The sequence below is a fragment of the Crocodylus siamensis genome, chromosome 4, assembly GCF_052110815.1.
Source record: "Crocodylus siamensis isolate JL-2025a chromosome 4, ASM5211081v1, whole genome shotgun sequence".
NCBI classification, from domain to species: domain Eukaryota; kingdom Metazoa; phylum Chordata; order Crocodylia; family Crocodylidae; genus Crocodylus; species Crocodylus siamensis.
The window spans coordinates 244,840,845-244,867,792 of NC_143398.1; the positions used below are offsets into that span (position 1 = coordinate 244,840,845).

General features: G+C 48.0%; 1 protein-coding gene across 11 annotated transcripts in view; it reads right to left on the minus strand.

Moving 5' to 3' along the window:
- BIN1 (bridging integrator 1) overlaps positions 1 to 25,660 on the minus strand; it is a 128,946-nt gene extending 103,286 nt beyond the window's left edge. For all 11 annotated transcript variants that reach the window (XR_016442127.1, XM_090046073.1, XM_090046072.1 and 8 more), the window contains exon 1: positions 25,440 to 25,660. Coding sequence is in view for 10 of the 11 variants with exons in the window: in XM_090046073.1 (XP_089902199.1) it covers positions 25,440 to 25,520 (81 nt within the window). In the remaining variant the exon portion in view is untranslated. The remainder of the gene's footprint in view (positions 1 to 25,439) is intronic.
- Positions 25,661 to 26,948: the final 1,288 nt, after the last annotated feature.

A 26,948-nucleotide genomic window follows, 5' to 3' on the forward strand; every position in this document is an offset into this window, starting at 1 on the left:
CTCTTATTACCGCCGGTGTTTGGATAACAAGCAGAATTACACACCGCGAGGAGCATCCTGCGTTGGTGAGCACAGCAACGTGTGCGTCATTCTGATCACGACCTGCATTAACATGGTGCCTTCCAGCCCAGGACCCCCGCAGACCGGCTAGACCGCATAGAGGGTTTCATCTTGGCCGGATCTCCACCAAGAGAGGTCATTTCTGCCAGCGCACGGTTGCTGGAAGGAAGCTACTGCAGTAGTCCCTGACTTTTCAAATACTCTGTGCTATCTATCCTGCAAACCCCTTAATAAAATCGGTAGAATTGTTCTTGCAATTCAACACACCTTCAACTTGTCCTGGGGCAGGTGCATTCTGGGAATTTGCAAGTGCCCACCTTAAGAGTGAGTGCCCAGTGCTTTTGCCAGTTTTGGAAGTGCCCACCCTCATGCGCCGTGAGCCATGCCAGCTGAGGACTTGCTCCCAGATGTTGCGATGTAGTGGTGCTAATGAATCCTTTTAGCAGCAGCAGCAATTGGGACTTGTGGTAGAGGATATATCTTTTATTAGACCAACTAGGTTTTTGCAAAAAAAGTCTTTAATTTTTTGCAAAAATCTAGTTGGTCTAATAATACAAAATATCACCTCTACGACGAGCCTTGATTGCTTTTTCCTCCAGCCTTTAGCAGCAATAGGCATGCAGAGATACTAGATGTTTTACAGGCGCTGCAAACTCGAAGTGCTCCACCTCCCATACCTTTCCTCACCTCTTTCCATTTAATGCAGTGAGTCTCAGCAGCCAAAGACCACCTGGGAAAGGAAGCAAGTACCTTAAATCAACTGAAACTGCAGCAGGAAAGCTGAGCCGGGCAGAAGATGGTTAACCCACGTAGGAATTTGGCCAGAACACCCTTGCGAAGGGAGCGGTGAGGTCAGAAGTCAGGAGATTGGGTTTACATCTCCTCCAGCACAGATGAATTCATTACCATTCTCCAGCAGCAGCAGCTGGTGGAGATGACACCACGTTTGTCGTCTTGGGCACCTCAGCTGAATGCAAATACCAGAGCCCCACAACTGCTTGCTAAGGAGACAGACAGACATTCCCGTCTGGAGAATTTCTGCACATCCTGCTAGTTTAATCGACCTCTCCCGCAGTCTCATTAAGAGACACAGTTTCTTCAATTTAATTAAACCAAAGCTATAAAAAAAAAAAAAGAAAAACCTTTAAAAAAAACCACAGAACAGTTTTTTAAGCCTAAAAAGACACTGAACAGAGCACTGTCCATCCACAGACTTCAGTATTTACTATCCAGAGCAAACTTTCCTTCATAACAGAGAGGAGGAGATGGTCCATACAGACACTAAAAAACATGACATGAGATTACAGTCCTCTGCTCTAGAAGCCTTTTGCTTTAAAACATGTTGCCGGCACCTTGTGACAGGGAAAGGCATTCAGAAGTTCAAGGTATTGTTAATGGGTCTCCCAGCCACCCACTGCACAGACCCGACATTAAATGAGCTCAGGTCTCCGGGGGCTCAGGTCCTGCAATGGGGCCAGAACGCCAAAAGACCCAAGCACGGAGCAGCCGCCCTGGTGATCCTCGCATCCATATTTCTCAAAGGCTCTTCAAAACCCTGAATTGTTCTCTACAGGGGAACTCAGTTTTTCCAAAAAAACCTCACTCCTGGCTTCATGACATTACCACCTGACAGCTAACTCGGGGAACCTCAGTCTGGTCCAGGGGTCGGCAGCATTTTTGGAACGAGTGCCAAAAACACCCACCAGCTCAGCTTGTAAGATGCTGGCATGCCAGGAGCAGATGGCAGGGGAGCTGCAAGGGGATCAATCCTTGTCGTGGCAGTGCAGCCCTGGCCTCTTCCCTGCCGTCCACCCCAAGGTGCATGTGCCAAGCAAAATGCCTTGGCGTGCCACGCTGGCACCCGTGCGGGGGGTTGCCTACCCCTGGTCTGGTCTCTCTTATCAACAGACGCCCGCCGCAAAGGTCACCAGTGCTGTAAGCCTGTCCGCAAGCAACTGCAGGGGTGAAGATCTCCTCTGATGAGCTGGGGAATGTGGCAGAAACTTGCCTGGGCCCAACCCAGGCTGCAACTATTTGGGATTCTCCACAGAAGTCAGACAGGCCGGAAAGAGGGCTGAATTCCTTCTAAGATCGTATCAGGACACTTTCTGCCCCAAAACCGCAGATCCAACACTGAGCTAGAGAGTGCTGGCCTCGGGGCCACAGCCACAGAGCCAGAAAACACCCGAATGGAAATGCCAAGCTGATAACTAAGCTGAAAAAGTCAACTAGGTCCCTTTCTGCTATGCACCAAGGCAGAAAAGACAACACATCAGTCAACTTACCTGCAAATTCTGGCCACCATCTCATCACCCCCACGCTCATAAACCCTGCCACATCACCCACGGGTCTAATGACACACTGCGGTCAGAGGAGCCGAGTGGGACCAACATGTTATTTCCTTACCGGTAATCAGAGCACCCTGGCACGGAAGCAGCCATCAAGACAACTCCTTTTGAATTTGGCTGCAGTTTGCAAAACCAGCATGGGCAGAAAGGTAGGAAGAAAAGGGAAAGCCAGCACTGAACAGAGCCAGGAGGCCAGCGAGCAACCTCCCACGTGCTGAGCTGGTGGGAAAAGCAGGACAGAGGCAGCTGGAAGAGGGGGACGAGGAAGGAGAGTCTCTCCAGAAAGAGAGGAGAAGTGGCAGCTGAAGAACAGGATCCAGGCCGGCTCCCACCTCCCCAGCAAGCACAGCCTGGGAGCGCAGTGGGCTCCCCACAGATCCTGCTGATACCTGCATGGTCAGGCCCGACCTCCATCTCCTCCTGCCAAACATCAGGACAGCTGGAGATTGTAGTGGAAAGGAGGAAGGAAGGACCTGAAGGGAAAAAAAAACATTAAAAAGCACTGCCTCTGGATACAAGCAAGGAGGTAGGGTGTGAGGATTTGCATTTCTGCCAAGCCGAGGAAGAAAGTTCTTTGCAAGTACGAGCTGTAGGTGAGACGTCAGAGCTCGAAAAGAGGAACAGCTCACGGAGCTGCTTGCTCCCACTCTCACGTGTGCTTTTCTCCAAATCCCGGTAGGGCAAAGGAAGCAAAGGAGACGAGTCAGAAATAAAGCGCAGCATACAACAGCGGAGCAGGTGCCGCAAGGCCTTGCAGGCTGTACACAAAACAGATGCCTTCTTCTCCTGCACATTGGGAAAGGAAAGGAAATGCAGCAACGAAACACTTAGCGAACGGCCAGGCACGCAGCGTGCCTTTAGCAATGCAAAAGGTTACAGATAGCTTCAGCTCATTCCTGTTCAGGATGGCGGCAGCATCTTGCTATTTGTTTCACAGTAAGTAGCACGCTGCCAGGCCCCAGGCAAGATGTTGCATATACATGTTGTAGAGTCCAAGAGATTTCTCACCTTTATTTATATTCCCTGTTTTCCAAATGTCAAAGGTGAGACGCAGTGATTAAGTATCTTGCCCAAGGCAATGCAAGGAGTCTGTGGCAGAGGCTGTAGGGACTCCAGATTTGATGCTTGCCATTACAGCACACCCTCCCCTCCCCTTCCACTCCTCCACCAGCTCTCCTTCATACCAGAGAAATAACCACAAGGCGAGGACTCGGGGAAGCCTGGAGTCCAAACCTGCCTCTGCCACTTCGGACAAGTCTGCCTCAGTCTCCTCTTCTGCAAATGGGCACTAACAGCGCCTCTCCACCCATCTCCCAAGGTGTGCAGTGAGTATTTCCCGAGATCGTCGGTGCAGTGTTTGTTCTGAACGCGCGAAGCCTCAGTATTATCAAGCAATCATGTTATTAGCCTGCACATGCACGGTAAGGTTTCAGAGTCAGGGGCAAACCCTGTTCTCTCTCCTGGGGTTGGCTCTGCTCCGGCCTCCTTCTGCTTCCTGATTTCTAGTATCAGAATTGGGTTGAATGATGGAAAAAAAAAAAGTAGCTTATGTTGCTAGCTGAAGTCGGCTCCGCCAGCTGGTACCATCCCATTTGCTTCCACTCCTTAAGTGAAAGTCTATGTGGTGGCCTCAGAATATTTTTTTGCAGAACATGTGCAGTGTTTCGGACGAATCGGGACTCGTACGAAAGACCCAGGATGAGACAGAGAGCAAGTACAACGGGGTCACACCAGTGGTAAATTGGCAGAGAAATAAAGGAAAGCTGGCCCACACCATACAGACTCTCCCTTCCTCTGGCTATTTCTGTTAATCACTCAATTAGGACTTGGTCCAAAGCCCACTGAAGTTAATGGGAGCCCATTCATTGACTCGGTGAGCATTGAATTATCGGCTCTTAATGAGAACTAAATTCACCACAAATGTCCAGAGGGCTTTACAGACAAATAGAGAGGGGGGACTGCTGGTGATCGAACATCTGCCTTAAGAAAAGCAAGACCACGCTTGACTTCCACCTGTTTACACAACTGCAGGATGGCTGCAACGGCCCCGACGCCCCGAGTTCGTAAGGAGTTGAGACAAACACAGAGAGGCTGCAATTTATTTTTTTTAAATCTTTTTTTTGCATTTTTTAAAGAATCAAAGGAAGGGAGTAAGGAAACAGCAGAACTAGTCAGCAAAGGTAGGAGAAACTGTTCAACAAGTATTTCCACCCTCCAGAGAGCACATCATACTGCCAGGAAAAAAATATACAATTTACAGCCAACTTCCTCAGATTTTCAAGCCTGCAAAGTCATTGCGTGTTATCGCCAGTGGTCATTCTTGCCAGGGTGACACAATGAACTTGTTGAATAAAGGGCTGTTTAGGCCAGTGTGTCTGCCTAAGGATGACATGGATAGTATCCAATGGATTATTATAGTTACCTCTGTTTGCTTAGTGTTGTTATGAAAGTTAAATAATTGATTTAGATGGGGGTACCAAAGCCTCTTACCTTCACACTTTCTCCCTCTTTTTTTAAAGCCACTATAAATACTTGCTGGGTGACATTTGTGGAAGACCAGCCCCAAACCGACACATCGCTCACATCCCACTCAAACCCTGTTCTCATTTGGTTCTCCCTCCCACACGCTTGCGGCTGCCTCAATGCCAGAGAAGTCTGCAAAATGCTCTTTTTGCTAGAGAAAAAAAAAAAGAAGAAAGGAAGAAACCAGGAAGGTTTGGGAGAAGTCCTGCTTGGAGAAGGGGGTTGGATTAGACGTGACCTCCCGAGGTCCCTTCAACCCTCCTTTTCTCAGATTGTGATTGCAAGTGCCTGGTGCCCCGCACTCATGACCACGCCCACGTCAACCCGCCAGCGCTGGGAATCAAGCGCCACACGCTCTCCGGATAATTTTAAAGACGCAGGCAATGTGAAAGAGGCCACAGAAATATGGAGAGCTGGGAAACACAACGGGCAACCTGTTCACAATAGCGAGCATCTAGTCAACCACAAAGGGAGGAAGATACATAAACTTAGAGGCAAAGATCTGCCTGTTAACATACAGCACCAAGCCTGGCCTCACGATTGACACACCGCAGAAGCTGTAGCACCTAGAGAAAAGAGAGGGTGCACCAGGAACCCCCCAAATGGGATGCATATTTGGTATTTGGGTGCGAATGATCTCCTCCCCACATCTGACAGGAAGCCAAGTGCCCGTATTTCCCACTGACTTCTGCAAAAAATAGATTTAGAGAGAAGGCCAGAGGGGGATCACTGAGATCCCATCTAGATTTCAGATCAGGCACCCTCACTGATAACATTTTGCCTCTTGTTTCTGGGCTCAAATCAGTCCTTTTTGGTCAAAGAGAAGGTTAGGGAGATGATGTGACCAAGGAAGCTAAGTGTGAAACTCAAATGTGATAGGTAATTGGCTCGTTTGCCTTGCAGACAAGTAAGTAAGGGGCTTTATATGGGAGAAAATGACCAGCCCCTGATGAGACATGAACTCAACTGAAAGGAAAAATATTGCAGGATAAAAATGCCTCAAATTTCCCCCATCTGTAAGACTGGGATACTGCTGCTGCTGCTGCTACTACTGGGTGAGAATGGATTGGTTAAAATGTTTGCTCTCTGCTTTGACGTTATATCCAGATGCATGTACACCGCCCCTGCCAACCCAGCTGGGCATGCACAGGCCATGTCAAGGGCAGAACCGGATGCTCACAAATGCGTGCTCAGGAAAGACATGAAAAGCCCTTGCTTCTGGCAGATGTCTAGCATGCATTCATCCCAGTTCCACACTGCCTCCCCTTTCTGCCCTGCTTCAGTTGCTCGTCTCAGCAGGGACCTCAGAGAAGCGTTAGTGCGAACGTACATCTGCACACTCCCTGGGATGTCCAGCTTCCCGCTCACCTGGGGCCACACAGACACGATTCCCATTGTGATCTCAGCTCTCTCCTTCTGTACCCTTGCTAGCTCTGGGCCCATTTTCCCCAGTTATGTCTGCTTCTCACGTACCAACACACTCCCGTGATGCTTCCAGCCATATCTCAGAAAACAGTTCTGAACATGGCCAAACACTGCTCTTTCCCACAGCTTGATGCTTCCCCTGATATCCCCTGAATGAGACACCCCTGCCGCTGCACCAAGCTGTACACAGTTACTCCCAATTCAGACGGCCATGCAGCCAATCAGACAAATAAACTGGATATACCCAGGTGCTGCAGCTGTACAGGGAGCCAGGCTCAGCAGAGGACAGTGGCGGCAGCGGATGGGTTTCCCCCACCTGAACCTGCTTCCCCGCTGATCAGAAGGTAGGTGTCGGAAGGAGGAACTCACCCCCTGCTGCAGGCGTGGGGGGAGCCCCAGAGCCCCGCTCCAGCCATGGGTTGCAGCGAGCAGCTGCATGGGTGCTGGGCTCTGCTGGGGACAGAGGCAGCTCCTCCCTCCAGTGCTTGCTCCCATGGGCAAGGGGAGAGGGAAGAGGGAAACAGCAGGGAGCAGGCATGCAGGAAGGAGGATCCCGTGTCACCACCACTGTTGCTCCAGGCAAAGCCCAGGAGCCACACAGCTGCTCCCCGCAGCTGGAGCAGGGCAGAGCGGCTCTGGGGCTCCCCCGGTGTCTGTTAGCTAAAGGCAGCAGAGGAGGCCAGCAGGTCCTCCCCTCCCTTTGTGCATCTGCTCCCTGCCTGGCTACCCAGTCTCCCCTACTAGTGCACAAGCTCCAACCATGCCTCATCCCCAGCTCCCATAGTCTGAGGGGTGGTGTGCCGCACCCCCTTGGATCTGCCCACAGAGACACAGTTATCCCTTCCACAGAAGGTGTTCAGGGGTTGCCGGCGGGGAACACGTCGTCCTGACACTATTAAACCCTGAAAGAGGATGGAACTGGAAAATGAAGATTCCTCAGAGCCGTCCCAGAGGTTAGGGAGCAAGGGTCTGGGAGTTCACTGTAGGACTCTCAACCTAGAGAAGAGGGGGATTGAAGAGCAGCCTTCAACTCCCTGCAGGGGGGTTGCTAAGAGGACGGAGCTGGACTGTTCTCAACAGGGGCAGTTGACAGGACAAGGAGCAATGGGCTCAAGCTGCAGCAGGGGAAGTTGAGATTGGATATTAGGAAAACCTCTCTCACGAGGATGGTGGTGAAGCACTGGAACAGGTTATCCAAAGAGGTGGTGGAGTCTCCATCCTGGAAGGTTTTACATAAAGCCTTGGCTGGGATGATGTAGTTGGGGCTGGTCTTGCTTTAGGCAGGGGGTTGGACTAGACATGACCCCCCGATGTCTCTTCCAACCCTCATTTTCTATGATTCTGTTCCAATATCCTATTTTATTGTAAATGTTTTATTGCACTTGAGTTTCCTACAAGACACAACCTGCCATCACAGCTGTCACCTCGGTTTGAATGACCTTTCTTTACTGTAGAATAAGCCTCTGGCTCTGCACTTCTGCAAACTTCTCTGGAAAGGATGATCCCATGTGTTGTACTTAACATTTAGTTCAGCTTTGTCCAAAGGGGACTGCAAAGTTCTGCTGAGGCACTCTGCCAAACCAAACTCGCCTCTCCACCCACAGCTCTCACCATCTGTCATCAGCCATTACTCTATTGTCTCAGTAACATCACCAGAGTAATGTTCATTAAGCAGGATGGAACAGAGCAACTCTGGCTGACTGGGAGCTCTGTTAGAGGGCAGAGTGACCCCGCAGGTAATGAAGCTGGAAAACGCCATTACAAAGCTGCCTTAGCGTGCTGAAGAGCCCATTTATGGAAGCAACCTGATAAAATAGGACAACAATGGAGCACAAAGAGCATGGTTTCATGGTAGCACTGTCAGCTGTACTAGTCCTTACTTCCAACCCTTGTGTTCTTATTCTGTTCTGTGCCCCTTTCTGTATTTCTCCATTCCCACAATTCAGGCTGTAATGTCTCTGGAAAGGACGCTTGATCCTTTTGGGTCTTGGACTGCTAGTGCCTAACAAAAATACGTTTGCGCAGTTTCCCATTTTTATCCTCCTCTTCTCTGGTAGTTGCTATTAATCTCATCTGATACTGCTCAACTGAAGGGGCGTTTGTACACGTCACGTTTTTTGCCCTTTCTTGTACTCCAACAGCATGACTGTTCGCGTGTTCGAAAGCCCAGCATGTGCAAACACTGACACGACATTCCAAAATAAACGTTTAAATTTTATAAACCTATTGAATTTTGTTAGAGTTTCATAACCTCTTTAATGTAGGTTTTATAAACCTATTTAATTTTGTAATGAGGATTAAACCCCATGACGTGTACAGTCACACAAGGTGTCAAACTAAATGAATAGTTCTGGATACTGGATGAGGAAAGCATCCAAACGGTGCCTGGTAATGTTCCAAGTGCCCTGGTTATCCATTTTAGTCAACCTTTGTCCTTTCTGAGGTTTGCCTCATATCCAAAAGGGCTAGACCCAGACAAACTGGTATCACATGTCTCCACCAAACGTGAATGGGCAGTAGGACTGTATACCAATATCATATATCCTAAAAAAAATGCACATGCAGAGAGTCTGGCTCATTGGCAAGTAGTCACAAAGGGGCTAGGGAGATTAGAATTTGAGACACAGTAACTTGGCTTTCTCCTGCAATAAGGCACAAACCAGCAAAGCAAAGAAAAAACACAGTTACTGTGTTTGGCTCCTGAATAGTTTGACAAGAAGAGATTCTTTCAATAGTTATCCCATCTTGCTCCAGTTGCTAAACTGGTACTTTTATACACACTAATGGAAAACAAAGAGTGCCACTGTCTTCATCCCAGTCTTTCAAACCAAGGACACACCAGCTACACATACAGGATTAAGGAAGAGCTTGCTGCCCTCCATATTTAATCTGAAAATTAGAGCCATCAGGGCTTTTTACACTTGTTAAAAAGCAGCTTCCAATTCCATCACCTCTTATTTCCCAATTTACTGCAGATGTCAGGAAAGCCAACAGGAAATATGAATACATTTATCTGACCCATAAAAATAATTTTAATATTTATATATTCAATAAAGCAAAAAAAAAAAAAAAACACAGGCATTAACTGTCCTTATATGACTGAAGGAGTATCCTCACCAGTAGCTAGAGTGGAATTTACATTATTTCTGACCCTGGATGTTCAAAAATCATGAGATAGGCTTCAAATCAAAATATTTTTACTTAAAAAAACGTAACACTTATAATATAATAATAAATAATATAATAACAATTATAACAACAACAATAATAAATCTCATGATCTTTTCATTTTCCTTCCGGGTTTTCAGCTTTTAGGAGGTACAACCCCATGCTTTCCTCTGCAACTATAAAAATCAGGAAACCTGTCCAATTTGTCTTAGTGAAAGCTGAGTTCTCATGCAATCACGTGGCTCCATGAGCTGGGGCTTGAAGGAAACCGAATCCCAAACATCTCCTGACACTTACAGAAAATGGCAAGACATAGAAACATGAAGTGACTGAGGTCAGTGAAGAAACGGCAGCCAGAGTTCAGTCTTCTCCCCTATGTATTTTTTCCTAGTAGCTACGGCAATCAATTTACCAATGAGCTCCATAGGTGAGAATGTGGAAATAATTTCTTTTTGTCTGCCAAACAGAGCTGCATTGAGCAGCCAGCAGCTTAGCACTCACGGCGGGTCAGGGAGAAAACTAAAATCCTCGACACATTGCATCCAAGTTTGCAATACCTGATTTCACGGAGCGGTTCACACCTTCTGGGACAGCGTTGCCTACAGTCCTACAATGACTTGGAGAAAGTCCAAAGAGTTACAACAGAGTTACAAATGCCTCTGCTACTGGCATTTTAATGATTCAATGAAACCGAAAGTCCCTTGGTTATTCCGGCTCAAATACGCAGGCTGACTGACTGTGGGGTAAGTGAAGGATGTGGTTTTTCAACAGAATGAAGTAGACACCTGACACATAACTTTTAAAGATGAAGCCACACACCAGTCATATGCTGACCACGGCTGCAACTGCCCTGCAATAGCAATATATATTCAAGGCAGTAAAGGAAGGAGACATAATACAGGTAGCACAGCAAAAGAGCCTATCCATGAATATAAGTGATGTTATCAGCAGTCTAGAGGTTACAGTCCACAGCCTGGGAGCAGATGTTGGTTTTAAAATTCAGGCCTATAGGGCTTTCAGCCAGTATTTAGAGCGCTGACGGTTTCTCAAGCAATCCAAAAAATGAAAAATGGAGGAAGTACACAGCACAGCCAGCATACATGCCTCATATGCAAGACTTACAAGATTGCTGGATTCTTTGCTCACACAGGTGAGCACTACATTTGCTGTGTGATACTGGGACGCTAGCTATACGAACTCCTCTTTTTCACAGTGGCTTAAGAAGCCTAGCATTGTTTCTGGCCACTGAAACCACATATAAATTCCTACCAGCATGTGCAACTGGGCATGGGCCCCAATTTACAAATGGAAATGCAGGATTTTGGGTGCAGCTCAAGGAGGCCAACCTGAAGACTCAGCCTATTCAGGTCTAGTCCCCCAATAGCCTCCTCAGCCCTTTAGTGCTTCCTCGTCCTCAAATCCTTCTTGTTTTTAAAACTGCAATATCAAAACAGAACCTGGTATTCCACAATACCACTCCCCAGTTACATAGGGTAGAAAGATTTGTTCCCCGCCCCCCGACACTTTGGTCTATGTCGCTCAGTTTTCAGTAGCGACACGGGAACACCACTCACCGCTACTGCATTGTCCGCTGTCATCCCCGATGGCCGTCAACACAGCAGGTCCCCAGGTCCACTGACTGCCAAGGGGAGACTTTCCCTCCCAAAGCACTAGTTCAGGTTTAATCTAACAATGCTTGCACGTGCACCGTCTCTTCAGGTCTGTCTGCATTAGGCTTGTCCTGAATGATGTCAGCAATGTCTGACCACAGCCTGCACCTCAGTTCACACCACATGCAAAAAATGCCACCGTTTGCTTGACTGAATAAAATAGAAACCATTCACTTTTGAATTTCTACCATTATTATTATGCTTCCATTTCCTCTCCACATATATCTATATAGGTCTCTATTTTATTTATATATACATACATATACACATATGTATGTACGTACACACACACACACACTCACACACACACACACACAGAGCTATCTCTACCCAGATTTTTTTTAACTAATCAATCAAAGTCTCCTAAATACAAGCTGAATGCACTGGTGGCAGATTTTGCTGTGTAAATATATGCTCTTGTCTTGTTTTGAGTAAATATATTGGGAAAACAAATTAGATCCTTGCTTTGTGGGCAAACATATTAAATCCTTGTTCTGCATGCCAAAAAGCTATCGTACGTTGATTTTAATTTTGTCTGAAAGATTTAAACAATTTAAGAGGAAAACAGGAACTATTTTTTCCATTTAAGACCATGTTGCTAGATCCTGCAGTGCTGGCCGCTCGTGCGCAGCGAGGCAGTCGCCATGCTACCAGAAAGAGTCGGTGCCCGTTCTTCCACCTGAGGCAGAAAATGCCCCAAACCAAAGCCTTGGCAAAGCACACAAGTTATTCACAATGTTGTTTTAGCTCGGATCATCTAATGCAGTCGTGTCAACCATATGGCTCACGGGCCAGCCCCAGCCGGTGGAGCCATGCCACCTCGCCTGCCGGGGTCCCTGCGCAGCTGGGCATTAGGGGCCAGAGCCTGCTGTTGCAGCCTGGGGTACAGAGCCCTGTTGGCAAGGAGTTTCAGTGGCAGGGGGTGAGCAATGGTCATGCTAACCACCCATGGTCCTTGACACTTTGTCCCACTGCCACATCCAGATCTAGCCCCCAACGAGCCCCACAGTCTAGATCCAATGTGGGGGCCAAATGAGTTTGACACCCGTGATGAATTATACATCTATACATTAAGGAGGCAGTTTAAAATCAGACTCAAAAGAAGATGACAGCTTGATCTCAAAATCCACAAAGACCAAGAAATTTAAGGATGCAAACCAAAGTTTTGCTGGCCAGGTGATTCCATCCACGGGGCCCCTCCATAAGCCAGAAGAATTATCACAGGCCCGGGCCCTCGTCTGCCCCTCTGAAAGTCGGCACCTCCGTGCAGGGGGTGCAGCTCTGGTTGCAACCACCCCCCACCCCAGCCCCAAGGTCGAGGGTGCCAGAGACAAGAAACTTCTTCCCGGCAAAGGCTTTTGCCTGGCGACCTCATACCTGTTTCCCTGGGAGAGTGGAAATTGAGGCGGGCCGGGGAGTCCCACTGGGAGTAAGGGGGCCAGCAGCACAGGGAGCCGTGTGCTATGGGGGTGGGTCAGGCTGGCAGCCGGAGACTTGGGAGGGCATGTGGAAGCAGCGCACTGTGGGGCCAGGTGGGGCTGGTCCCACTCGCTGCCACCACATGCAGCTCTGGGGACATGCACACTCCGAGGACCCCTCCATTACACACATCCCACACACCCCACCCCCACCATACCCCCTACACCCCCTTACACCTCCCACCCCACCATACAAACACTCATACCCTCCCACATATACCCCCACACTCACACCCCACATACCACCCCCAAATACTCCAACCCGCTCTCCAACCACAGATAGCTCCTCCTCCCCCACAAACACACAATATACAAGAATAAGACTATTTGAGCTATCATGCAATTACCTCTATATACACTATGCAAACGCACATAAATCAGGACAAATTTTTTTTTTTTAAATAAAATTAAAATATGGTATACTAATATTTGCTTTTTTTAGTACAAGTTTTTTTCTTCCCAGTTCCAAGATGGCAACTCCCTCCTACCCCCTCCCCAAAGCTGTCTTTCCAGAGCACAGGGAGGGACTTCAGGTAGAAAAGGTTAGCGCAGGACTTCCGGTCCCAAGATAGCAACCAGGAGGCGAGGCAACCCTTGCAGCCCTCGACAGCTCACCAAAACTCATTAAGCAGCCCTCCAGCCAAAATAATTGCCCACACCAGCATATCATTGTATGTGCCTAATTTTAAAAAAAAATCCAGCTCTGAATCTATGAAGAAGTGGCATCCTGGAGAGAGAGGAAATGACGGACTCATCACCTAGTATTATGCTTGGAAAAAAAAAGTCCACACTTGGACAACCTGAAAAGATCTCCAAGAAATTAGGTAAATTTGCAGAGGAATTCTGCTCATCTCATCTCAGCCTTGAACAGATCATTAAATTAGAGATTAAAAAAAAACTGTAGACACTTGTCTCTGGATCAGGGCTTTAGCTACTTAGTAACAGTGTAACCAATTGAGCCAAAAAGGCATGGCTTAATTGGCTTTGCATCAATGTCACATTCTAGGCAAGGGGACTTCACAACAACTTACATCCATGTTATCTGGACGGGCATTTACCATGGCTTAGTTAAACCCTATCTATAGCTGGCTGTAACACTAGTAAAGGGGACAGACAACATAAATAGAGCCAGTTGTACAAATCCCCCTTCCAATCTCTTCTCCTCCTCCTGCCCTGTGAGGTGCCATATAAATGCTGACCCATCTGCAAGAACTATTTTTATTCTGATGCAGACGAATGCAAAACTAAAGCACCCCAATCAAGTGAAAATTAAAAAGGAAGCATGAATTCAAAGACGGGTCTGAGCTGGAGAGCTCCTCTCGTGCATTGCTGGGGAACAAAGAAAACCAGGAAGCTGGGAAGCCACGGGAAATCCCAGTTCAGCTGCACGGCGGCCCTTGAGTTTGGGTGTGAAGAAGCTGTGGGACCAGGACCCATTTGCTGCAGGGCAGGTGTGAAGCAGGAGGTGCTGAGAACACAAGCGTTGCGGCAATGCTGCAGGGCAGGTCTGGGGAGACCCAAGAAGAAAGAAGGACAGCGCCCAGAGCATAGGTTTGAGCTGGAGTGCAACAACCACCGTGTTATGCAGTGAAAGCCAGCCATGTAAGCCCGGACCCTGAAGTCCTAACCAAGCCACATCAAAGCTTCTCTCAAATTTTGTTTCCTTTTAGGCTTCAATGTCACTGCACCACTTTCTGAATCCTTTGTTCCAAGTCAAGAACTTCGAATTTAAGTCTGAAGCACGGGACCCAGTTATCCTTCCTTTCACTTGCTCCAGCTTAAGCTAGGAGTAACCTCTAACTCCTGTGGATGGTGCAGAAATGGGGTGTAGGAAAGAAGAATTGCACAGACCCCCACCCCCATGCACGAACATGAGTCTGCTTTGGGGAACGCAGCTCTGCCAATGAATTGCGTCTAGAGGATTTTAGGGTATAGTCTTTGAATGTTAAGGTTCATTTTTACAGAAAGAACCGTATTGCTGTCAACCCTATTCAGTGCCATATGGCAATATAAGGACACAGATAGGTGACCTGCTGGCAGTGATCTACACATGCAGCAGAGAGATGTGAGCAACTCAGTGAGGTATTTCCAAGTCACTAGGCACATCTACACGTGCATTAACGTGCTTTAGTTAAATCTAGTACCTCCAGGCTCCTATAGACGTGCAGGGAGTTGGCTCCAACATACTGGATTTCCAGCGCGTTGGAGCAGAGCACGGAAATTAATGTGCTCCAGCAGACTCTAGCATCACGTGCATCAGTGCCCCTGTGCTGAAAAATGGCAGCAGGGTACTTTGACCTAAGGCTCATTTGATGAGCTTTAATTCAGAGCCCCTGCTGCCATATTTCAACGTGGGGAACACTGATACACATGATGCTTGGGCACTTTTAATTGGCTTGGCTTGCTAATTAAAGTGCTCCCCATGCCTCCTGGAGCACATGTAAAAATGCCCTCCCTTGTGAGGTACTAGAAAAATGCACATTAGCCTGTCTTAATGCACATCAGCTAAAGGGCATGATTTTAAGTGATGCTTAATGCGCATTAGCCTATTTTAAATGCGTGTTAGCTAAATAGCATGGGTTTTTGAGTGACGTTTTAATGCACATTTAAATAGGCAAAAGTGCATTAAAATGCATGTATAGACGCACCCACAGAGTATCATCCTACTTTGTGAGCACATCTACACAAGATAGTTTACTGTGCAGTAGACTAACTTGCTGCACAGTAAAGTGTCACCATCTACATGTGCACAGCAATTAGGGCTGCAGTAGACTAATTTACTAGGCTACTGGAAAATCCCATCAAATACAAGTGGTATCCGGCAGTACAGTAAATTACTGTGCTTAAACACACGTGTAGATGGTGATATCAGGATTAATTTACTCCAGCTCAAATTGAGCCAGAGTATATTCAACCATATTAACTGCACGTGTAGACATGACCTTTTTCTACTAGAGCTTGAGCTTGAGCTTATTAAAACTCAAGTCACCCCCTCAGGGAAAAAAAATGAAGAATAGCAGCCTGTAGATCAGCAGAAGAGTAGGTACAGAAGAAATCAGGCAAAGGATCCCTAAACTACCCATCCTCATGCAGCTCTTTGCCAGAGCAACTGAATAAAACCCTGCCCTATATTACTAATTAAATGGAAGGAAGGAGAGAGAGCCTGAAAGAACAAGTGCAAACCTTTGGATTCAGTCCCCATCTTTCTACAGCAGTCCTGCAGGACTCCAGGCCTCATCACAAGGTAACACCTCTGCTGAAAATATGCTGGGTTAGTTGTTTCAATTCTGTGTTACTCTTTTACTTTAAAAAAAAAACAAAAACCCTAAAAAAAACCCTAAAAAAAAAAAATGCTTGATCAAGAATGACCTAGTTAATGAATCATTTCAGAGCAGGTAATCATTTCCCTTTGCTGAAAAGGCAAACATTTCCAAATAGCACTGGAGTCTGCTTTTATTTCTTACCAGTGCACGATCAAGTGAGCAAGGCACACGTTTACTACTGGATTGGTCACTCCTGAGTAATGCTTTACTCTGAAAGAGTAAAACGCTTAGTGCTCTCTGCCCTGCCCTCCAGCCCATATGGAACAGCTGCCACCTAGACTTCTCCGTCCTTCTAAAAAGAGAGGCAAAAACTATCTGAACTCGGGAGCCGTTCATGCAAATGCATAGAAGTGAAGCCAAAGCAGGAAAGATTATGTGAAAGCCAATTAAGCAGATAAACCACAGGTCAAAGACCTGAGCAGAAGCTCTCCTGGAAAAGGAGTCCGCAGACCTTAATTAATGCAGAGTTATACAGGGCTTCTGCAGTACACATGTGCACTTGTGTGTGCACACACACCCCACACCTCCTGCCTGCAGCTCTCCCTTCTCCAGCGTGACCCTGGCTGGCTCTCAGGCCTTATCTGCATGATGCATATTGCAGTGGCAAAAACACTGCATTGGCTTCTAGCTTCCAAGTTTTTCCTCCACATAAAGGAAACCTGTCATAATCTTCCAAGAACTCCCAATGAAGTTTATACAAAAGAGGCAAAAGGGATTCTACGTAAAATGCATTTTTGTTTGACCTGGGTTTTTTGTGTTACCGCCAGATCTTCTCCCAATTAAAAACTTTCCCAAGATTTTCCAATGATTGAAGCCTTTAAATGTACACACACGCTTTACTGTGATTGTGAGTGGACATTTACCATAACAGTGCATTCAAATCAAGTAAGTGTACGTGCAGGTTAAGTGAATACACTTCCAAAGCGCCTCATCTGCTCACGTAAGCAACCATGCAACTCAATATTAAACTCCTCATTGTAAAAGGCAAAAAGTTTGGCTTGCTCCTTGCTGACCCTAGAGTCATCTTCCTATTTACTGGACACAGCTGCACATGCAATTAATGAGGCTGAATAAACTCCAACGCAGTTCACACCAGAGTTTATTGCTCCCAGCCACCACGTTTGCACATGTGCCCAGGACCACAGCATATCGAGTCGGGGCGGAGCAGACCCAGCGGCAGAGTGCCTAGGGGGTCAGCCTGGGGCTGCTCTCACCCGGCTCAACGTGCTGCGGAGGGGCTGGCAGGGGCATGCGGGTGCTGCAGTGTGGAGCCAACCTAGCAGGCAGCTGCCACACTGAAGCACCCTTGTGCCCCCTTGCCAGCCCCGGTCACCAACTACGCGTGAATTGGGGTACGCTAAAAAACACTGCCGTAGAATAGTACTTGTGTCGGGCGGTACTAGCCTACGGCGGTGTGTATTATTTTATTGTGCCCTAATAGGGGCACACGTGTAGACAGCGATGCTTTATAGCAGAGTTAATTAGTCAGCTCCACAGTAAACATCTCGTGTAGATGTGGCCACTGTGTACTAAACTATTTATAGATCCTGGCTAGAAACAGAGGGACTGAATTCCTCCCAAAACAGCAGCCAATTTATGAATGTCTAAGAGGTTGAAACATTTTCCAAAGGTAGCCAAAATACAGAGTGCTGGCCTGAGCTTCCTGAAGTCCAAACATCATCTCATGTCAGGGATTACATTTATCTAGTCTCTAATGCCAGAAACTCACATTTTTCTGCAGAGGATTTTGCTTATGGCCCAGAATGTTTTATTTAAATGCAACTCTACTTCCAGAATTTCCAGTGCAAAGTGGATCACCTTCTTCTTCCCAAAAATGCCATTAAAAAAAAAAAACCCCCAACAACAAAAGAAAACAAACCCAAATTTCAGTTCCTCGTAGATCAGCAGCCAATAACATAAGACTATTATAATTTCCCCTTCATCTCCCAATTTGAAATGCTCAGATTATTCCTTAGCAAGCCCAACGTGGCAAATAAACCATCCCCGAGACAGAAGGTCAAAAAGTAAACTGCCCATTGCAGCACTGCCGTCAACTGCAGACATCACTGAACGGTCCAGGGACTCAAGCACCTTGTGTGGGCAGGGTCTGAAACCATCAGCGATCAATTTAATTCTTGTTCTTGTCATCGCATGTGTAGAAAAGGCCAGTTTGTCCTAGGGGAGATAATGCATAGCCCACTGGCGAAATGCATCTCACAGTTGCATCAACTTCCTGCGAGAAAGTGGCAGGGCCAGAGCTCCCAGCATGAGCGGTATCGACAGGGTGCACCGTACGCGGGGGCCATCAGCCGCACCTCCCTGAAGAAGGGGGCTGCAACCTCCTCTACGGCTACAAATCACACGCACTTGAGGATACCAGTGAGCTGCCAACGCACTTGGTAGAAGCAAAGTCTGGTTGTCACTGGCTTTGCTGGCGTAACTTGGGAGTACCCCACACCCACGGGTGCTCTGTAGACGCCGTGGGATCAGGTGCGCACAGACAAGGTCTGTGGCTTTATATGGCAAGTATGTTTTATCAAGACAGCCCACGTGAAACGGCAAAGCTCACACCCTGGGATGGAGCTGGGGAGATGTCTGGAAGAGAAAATACATATTCACATATCAGCCCATTAAGCCTTCATCTTCCCTCCACGAAAATCTGTGGCAGCTCCAAGACAAAGTCGAGTCCACACAAAGCAAACCTGAGATCTGCCGTAGGATGGGAGCAACGATAAGGGGGGAAAAGAGAATGGGATTTGTTACCAGCATCATTTGACTTGGGATCCTGACCCAGCCAGACAGTAAAACACCTCAGGGTAATGACTTGGTCTTATCCGAGCGGAGAGGTATTTAAGTCTTAAATCAGACAGAAGACAGGGTAATTTGCACCTTCTAGGCCGACTAAATCAGAGATCTGCAGCGTAAGCTTGCCTGAGCTCACTTCAGTCATCATGTCCCTCCTCACGCCCTTTCACCGCAACTGATGACGCGAGCTTCGGCTCACAAAAGCTTACGCTCTCTCTCTCGAATGTAGTCTAAAAGGTACAAATCTACCCATCGTGGGCTTATTTGTCTGCAAAGGGCTGTGCAGCCTTCTGGTGCTGGAAAAAAAATTAAATGACACGGTTTTACTCTATTAAACAATTAGGGCGACTCAAAGGAGGAAGGGACAAAAAAGAATAATAATAATAATGCTCAACTGCACTTTTGTGAGAATACCACCCACTATGGGGCGATTGTAAATCCAAGTCCAGATCCACTCTTCCATCAACGCTCCTCTTGCAAGTACTACCTCAGGCCGTGCAAACCTCTGACCCCTCCAGCCCCCAAGGCACAGCTTCAGAGAGGACTCGCTAGAACAGTCAAATTACATCATGGAGCAAGAGTGCCAGCTGCACCAGAAAGAGGCCCAAGGCTTTGCATTTCTTACAGGAAAATGCATTAACTCCAAAGTGATCTGTTTTCAGCAGTCCCAGATCATGGCTGCTGAAGGCATAAGGACTGGATCGCAGAACGACAGGCAAAGAAGCTCTGAGAGAGATCACTGCCCCAAAAAGAGCCTCTGCCGGACATTATGCAGAGGGCTTGCAGCCTGGCCCTACGAGGATGCCAAGCAAAAGCAGGAATGAAAGGCTCTGAACAACCAGGAGGAATCTCTGGCAAAATAAAGATGAGCCCCACCATGTTTAACAGAATAGGGAGGCCTAATCCTTCAGACCTTTCCTCTCCACTAAAAAGCCACTGGTCCCACACATTAAAAAGACTTGGGCCCACACCCACAAGGTCCCGGTTCCCACTGGAAGTTGGGTACCAAAATACCAAGCAGATCTGGGCCTGGGGACTCGTCTCCAGTGTCCTCGGTGGGGTAAGACCTGGGTGGCTCAGAGGCTGGCCACAGACAGCAATGCTCAAAGGGGACTTTGGAGATGAAGACAACTGGCTTGGGCTTGCTTGGTGCTGTGGAACAGGGCACAAAATTGTGACCCCACTCAAGGCGGGGGTAATAGTCCCATTGAGCTGAATGGGCAAGTGTCTTACCCAGGGAGTCCTCAGCTGTTGGGTCCCACCCATGGGCCATCCCAGAAGGGAGCAGTCAGAGCCCAAGTATGACCAAAATGCAAGGCCTGCCCGTCTGCTAAATCCTTCCCACACAGCAACATCCCCCTCTAAAGAAAGGGCAGGAATAGAGTTTGAGATCCAAGGGAAGGTGCAGGACCTCCTTGAGCAGGATTAGTTGCATCATAATTCTCTTCTAATTCTTGTTTTCTGTTTTCTTCCTCTCCTCCCAAGCCAACCTCCAACCCCTGGGCAGAGCCAACACGAGACTCATGAAAGACCTGGGCAGTGACTAATGCACGGGCCCTTCCCTCCTCCTTCTACACACTGGACGACTCGCACTAACTTCACCTAACAGGGCCCACATTGCCCGAGACCCTCAGCACTGCCCCCTCAGCACTGACCATCCTTTCCCCAGGTCTTTTATGTCCACTGAAAATCCATTTGAGGGGTACTTAGTATGTAAAGCCCATGAGGAACTGAGAGACAACCCTTTGCTCTTCCGCTCTTCCAGAACATTTTATTTTTAGGACATCACAGAATCTGCACAGAAATGGATGTATGAAATGACCCCCAGTTTACATGGGGGGGGGGGTGAGTTGAAGTAATGTGCCCGAGGTAACACAGCAAGTCAGTGGCAGAATCCTGCCCTCCAGTCCTGTGGCCTAAACTACTCCCTCCTTGCACAGTATAAATCATGACTGAAACTCAGCTGGACCTAGGAGGAATGCCTCCAGGTTTTATCTTCTTTAGACTGGGACTGGAGACAGGAGAGAAAAGATAGAGTGGGCGTTGGCGTGTCAGCTTAAACCAAATGAGTGCACCCTATGTTATGTCGTAACTCTAGAAGAATGCTTTCCCGTGAAGATACGAAAGATTGATCTGGATGCAGAGGTCTTTTCGTGTAATATATGAACAGAGAGTAAAAAGGGGCTTATGTTTTTGTTAGACCACCAAGTCCCCCAGATCATCCACACCCACACAGCAGGGACAGCAAGGAAGAAAATAACCTATTACCCCTCCTATGAAGAAGCAAAACCTCTTCATTTTGTATCCCTTAAATGCACCACACTGTTTCTCTCCTCACCCTGTCAGCTTACCTCCAGACATCTTAAATGCCAAACTACTCTCCACAGCAAATATCATTTCTAATACCCTGCTCTCACCAGCCAGTGCAGTTAGGACTAAGCCAGTTGTCTGTGTGACCTGTCCAGTTATGACCAGCTGAGCAACAAGCAGCTGGTCATCATTTTTGTGGCCCTTAATTCAGCCTCGGCCTGGAAGAGCTGCAACTCCATGATTCATTAAAACCATTCAAACTTTTTTTTAAAATAATATTTGAGTGAATCTGTGGCTTCAGGCAGACCAATGGTCAATAAACAGCAAATGCCTGGGACAAAGTTAGGATCCCACAAATCAGAACATAAAATGGCATTTTAAAAAAAAGTGCCATAAAAAGTGACCTCGTTGAATAGAGAACGGAAATATTTAAACCCTAGTTGAGCCACTAGATTATTATAGGCTAAAAGAAGAAAGAAAAATAGATTGTAGTGTGCTTATTCCATGACATAAGTACACAAGCACTAGGCTGCTTCTTAAACTTGCATAACGTTCACGGGACAACAGCTTCCTTCAAAGCAAACTGAGAAAAATCCATGAAAGGTACAGTATTTCAAATCTCAAAAATAGAAGATCCTTCAGTTATTTTCAAGATGGATAGTAGCAATAAACACTTCTCCCACACCTGTAACCCCAAGATGCCTCACACTTAGCTACAAAGGACCACTTCAATAGTTGAGAAGTAGCTCATAGCCTGCAGATACAGCTCGCTCGGCTGCCAAAAGCTCTGCGCATCCAAGACCAGTGAGCAGTCAAGCGCTTCTGGTAGCTGTCTGTGGCTCTGCTCAGCTGTTGTGCCACCAGAGTACAAGGTACACCCTGACACTACCGGCTGAAGGAGCCCTGGCAGCTGGCAAAAGGCACAAGCATGCCGATACGGACCTTCTGCCAGCTGCTGGAGGGCACCAGCCTTACTCCGCCTAGCAGAGGTGGTATAACTGTGCAGGCAGAGCCAAGTGTGCACATACAAGAAGTAGTATGAGTGTGAACATACTCACAAGGTGCGTCTAGGCACGTGTAACTACACATGTAAACTTAACGCGCCTTTAAGGCAGAGATTTAGGGGCACATTAAGGCACACCAAAGTTAGGCTGGCATAGCCAAGTCGCATTAGACCACGCATAGCCGCACTAATGTGCATTAACATGGTGTGCATCCATTGATGCACGCCACATTAATGCACACTAAGCGTCTACATGTGGGCTAATGAGACTTAGCTATGCCAGCCTAAATTTGGTACTTGCTTTAAGCAGGTATCAAATTTAGGTGGGATTAGCCTAAAAATCACAATGTTAAGTTGCATTAAGGGCATGCACGCGTGAATACGTGCCCCAATGAGCCTTAAAAATGGCAATTTCAGATTAATCCCACTTAAAAGGGCCACATGTAGACAAGCCCAGTCTTGCAGCAAAACTGGAGTCCTACCAACAAAAACACTGTACTACGACTAGCTCTAAGGCCTGTTAATCACTAGTTTCTCAGTTAAGACTGCAAAGAAGGGAGTGATTTAATGGTCGTTTTTGCCATGTGGATACCTGTCCACCAGTAACCAGGCTGACACATGAGATTCACTGTTTGCAGACTAATGAAAAAGCAGATGGAAATGGTTTTTATTCACTATAATTCCCAGATGAATTTGAATCACTGAGTGAGAGGGAGGTTTCACGTCCCATTCCTAAATCACACGTGCAACAAGATGGTTGGCTATTTCCAACTGACCTAAGAAAGCATCTTCCAGAAATAAACCAACAGCTTTGACAATAAGTAGATACAAACCCCCCATCTGAAGGGACATCTTTCGTACTATACATAATAGCCATCTCACAAGGGGATGTGTACAGTGTCCCAGTGTGAATTCTGTCCTCAAGAACAAGATACCATTCTTTGTTCAATACAAGGCTCAAATTCACCATGAAGAAAATTGCTGAGATCATAAAGTCTAGGAACTGAGGCTGAAGGAGGGGAAAAAAAAAAAAGAGGGAAAAAAAAATCATTCTGAAGAGAGGAATCCTTATTGTAAATACAAAACCTGAAGAGGATGCTTAACAGAGACACCGTCAACTTGTTTATGCAGCAGAAAACAGACCTTGAAAGGAAAGGAAAGCAAAATCCCAAGCCACGTCCATTTAGGATAATTTTTTAGGGTTGACAAGGGGCTGGTTAAATATTGTCAATTAGCCAGTCAATTGACCGCCTATTTTTTAACCGGCCAAAGATTATAGCAATTTTACAAAAACAACTACATTGATTTTGGGGGCGGGGGGGTTTTGTTTTTTTACAGAAATAGGATTTTTTATTGTTGACATATTTCTTAATGGAAAAATTGTCCTTTTCCTGTGTATTACTTGGACCTACTGGCAATTTTTTCTGCAATTTTTAACCAATATTTGACCGGTCAAATAACTGAACTGTATTTGACGGGTCAGATGCCCAACCCTAATTTTTGTTTTATGTTTGGGTGGCTGTGTACACAAGTTAGCCTCAGCAAACTTTTGCTCACCCTCTGGCTTTAAAATGACCCAATTCTTATTTCAGGGCACAAAGTGGCACTGCACGCTCTCATCGGACACTCAGCGAGGTATATTATTTGAAAGGAGTCAATGAATAGAGTCCATCAGTTTATCAGGCTTGTAGCATAAAAACCACTAACTTGGCTTTCCCACATTACTGTGCTGTATATATAGAGCTAAAGAAATGCTGCAACTACAGCAGTACCCCTGTAGGTTTCTTCCCCGTTTTCTAACTGAATGGGGTCGCTCACTTCTGTAAGCCATTCCTCCAGAGAAAAGGACGAGGCAGTCTCCTTTTCCATAACGAGACAGTCTCCATCGAAGAGGTTGGACCAAGCCAGCTACAGGATGCACCACATTATAAAGCCTGTCTACTTCGTGCACAGCCCAGCAGATGTTACCTCTCTACCGCTCTCATTGCGCTTGCATTTGGAGTTTAGTTCTTTCGTTGTTGAGTTTCTGTTACTATTTTTTGTAAAAACATGCTGGTTTCTTTTTCCTTCGAGGCAGCAATCAGGCATTTTGACACTATATATATTTATCGTCCCTTATCCTGCCATTACACCAGAGGCTCAGTTAAGCTTTCTATGGTACCTCCCACCCCGAGTTATCACCATTAAGAGGCGAGAAAAATCTGAGCCTGGGCTAGCTAAACTTTCAGGACAAATCTGCAGAGCTGTCGCCCCAGGATAGCGCTGTCTGTATATTCGGGTCCGAGGTGGAGGAAAGACATAAAAGGCCAATCTCTATTCTTGGTCACCCCTTTAACCATAGCAAAGAGCTGGCACCAAGTCTTGCACCTGTAGGTCATCCGCTGAAATCACCCACGCGGAGACCGGCTAAAAATATGGTTGCCATCTGATGGCTAATACAGAATGAATTCAGTCGGTGGCGAGTTTAGAGAGGAGTCATGCGAGAAGCATCCTGCCAGTTGGCCCAAGCTGACGTTCCTCTTGGCAAAAAGGCCACAGATTTAGGTGTTAAGAATCAAGTAACCTCCCCAGGCCTGGAGGACATTTGTCTGGGGCAGAAAGCAGGGAATCCAAGTGCTGTTCCCGGCACCGTGACGAGCCTCACCCGGGCGGGCAAACCAACGGGCCCAGCTCCAGACTCACTTGACGAGTGCAACTCGGTGGGCGCTGGGGGCTCAAATAACCAGTCCACCTGCTAGCGTTTCACACGTACTTTGCTCCGGTAGAGCAGGCTGAACATAGTGCAGGCACCGCTAAATCTGACCCGCCGTCTCCCAGATTAGAGCCGGTCTAAAGATAACTCCCGGGGCCTAGGAACAGCCATGGCAGATCCGCGCGGCGGGAGAGACAGCGATGACACTGCCTCGACGGCAGGCTGGAGATGCAAGCCGCATAACATGTCAGATAATCCCGGCGCAGCGCGGGCAGCAGAGGAGCGCGCACACTGCCCGCTGCGTGTTGCCCTGGCACCAAGCGGGATTATGGGGGGGGGGAATAAAAAGACGATTCAAAACCTCCCCCTTAGCAGCAGCTGGACGCCAGGAGATGAGCCCCAGCAGCCTGCGGGGACGCGGGCAGGCCCAAGCCCCGGGAGAAGATGAGCAAGGGCGCGATGTCACCCTCTAATCCTCCGGCTCCGGGTCCCGCAGCCAGGGGCTGTGCTGCACGACACCCCGGGGCCGAGGCAAGGCCCGCCGCAGGGCCAAGGGCCACCGCCCCATACACGGGGAGGGGGAAGACCCCGGGGACCCCCTGCCCCTGCCCCTGCCCCTGCCCCTGCCAGGTACCTTCTCCTGCGCCCGGGTCAGCTTCTTCTGCACGTTGCTGGCGATCTTGCCCGCGGTGACCCCCTTGCCCAGCTCGGCCATGTCTTCGCCGGCCCCGCTTTTGCTTTTATAACTGTGCGGTGCAAGGAACCGGAGCGGGAGGAAGGGGGAAAAACACCCGCAGGCAAACAATGGCCATCGCCGCCTCCCGGCCCGGCCCGGCCCGGCGCTGGATACAGCCTTTTAAAGACACAGTGCAGCAAAGGCGAGGAAGCGCCTTAAAGGGGCCGCGCGCCGCCCCGACCCCGCTCCGCGGCGCCCCCGCGCGGCCTGGCCCCGCCTCTCGCGGGCAGCGGGGCGCGCGCCGGCGCCGGCGCCGCCTGAGGGAGCGGGCGGTCGTGTCGTGTCGTGTCGTGTCGTGTCGTGGCCTGCCCCGCGCCCCGCGCGGGCCTGGGGAGGGGCGGGTGTTTCCCCGCTGCCCGCTTATTGTTGTCGTCGCCGTTATCCCTGGCGAGGGGGAGCCGGACGCTGAGGCCCTAAGCTGTGTCCATAAAAAGTAACCCAAAGCGTATGTATATTTTTGTCATGTTTGAATGAAAATGTCCGTATTTAGAGAGTCATTCCCCCGTATCTCCTTTATTTACCAACTGATCATTATAAAACTTGAGATATATAATATATCTCTATAGATACCTATATCTTTCTATAGAGATATATATATGTCTCTATAGATATATACACACACACTGTAAAACGGGGTGGGTTTCTTATTTATGTCGCCCCCATTGTGCCCGATACTGTACATGTGTAGAACAGAAATATGGCCCTTGCCCCAAAGAACTTGGGCCATCTAAATATAGGACCAAGAGCAAACAGGTGAATATTGACAGATGTGGGAGGAAGCGCAAGCAAAATGAGGGGGTGATGGTCAGGCCCCTCATATTGTGAGGCCCTGAGCTGTAGTTTAAGTAGCTTAAGCCTAAATCCAGCACTGCCTGATGCTAAAAGTTCGCCAGGAGTCGAGGCACGGCGCTGCCCGGCAGGGGCAGGGGACAGGGCTACCAATGAAGCCCTGGGAAAGCGTTGCCACCACCCGCTGGGGCTGAGAGGGACTCTCTGGTACACAGCAGTATGGGGCCTTTGATACACAGTTGAATGGTCCGGAGGCTGGCCAGCAGAGGGCAGACGGGACACCTGTGCACCAGCCATTTTAAGCAGAATGATCAATTCAACCGGAGCTCTTCAGGGACATCTGGTCCAATCCCCTGCATGGTGTGCTGCTCCAAAACCAGCCAAGGCAGATGCCCATGCAGCCACCCCTGAAAGCCTCCAGCCGCCAGCCCTTAGGTGGAGTTTAGATGATGGTTGATGGGGAGGGTTTGGATAGGGGTCATCCTGCCTCAGGCAGGGGGTGGACTGGATGTGACCTCTGGAGGTCCCTTCTTGCCCTACTTCTCTATGGGCACGTCTACACGTGCACACTTACTGTGCAGTAATTTGGGTAAACGAAAATGGCTGTGCAATACAGGT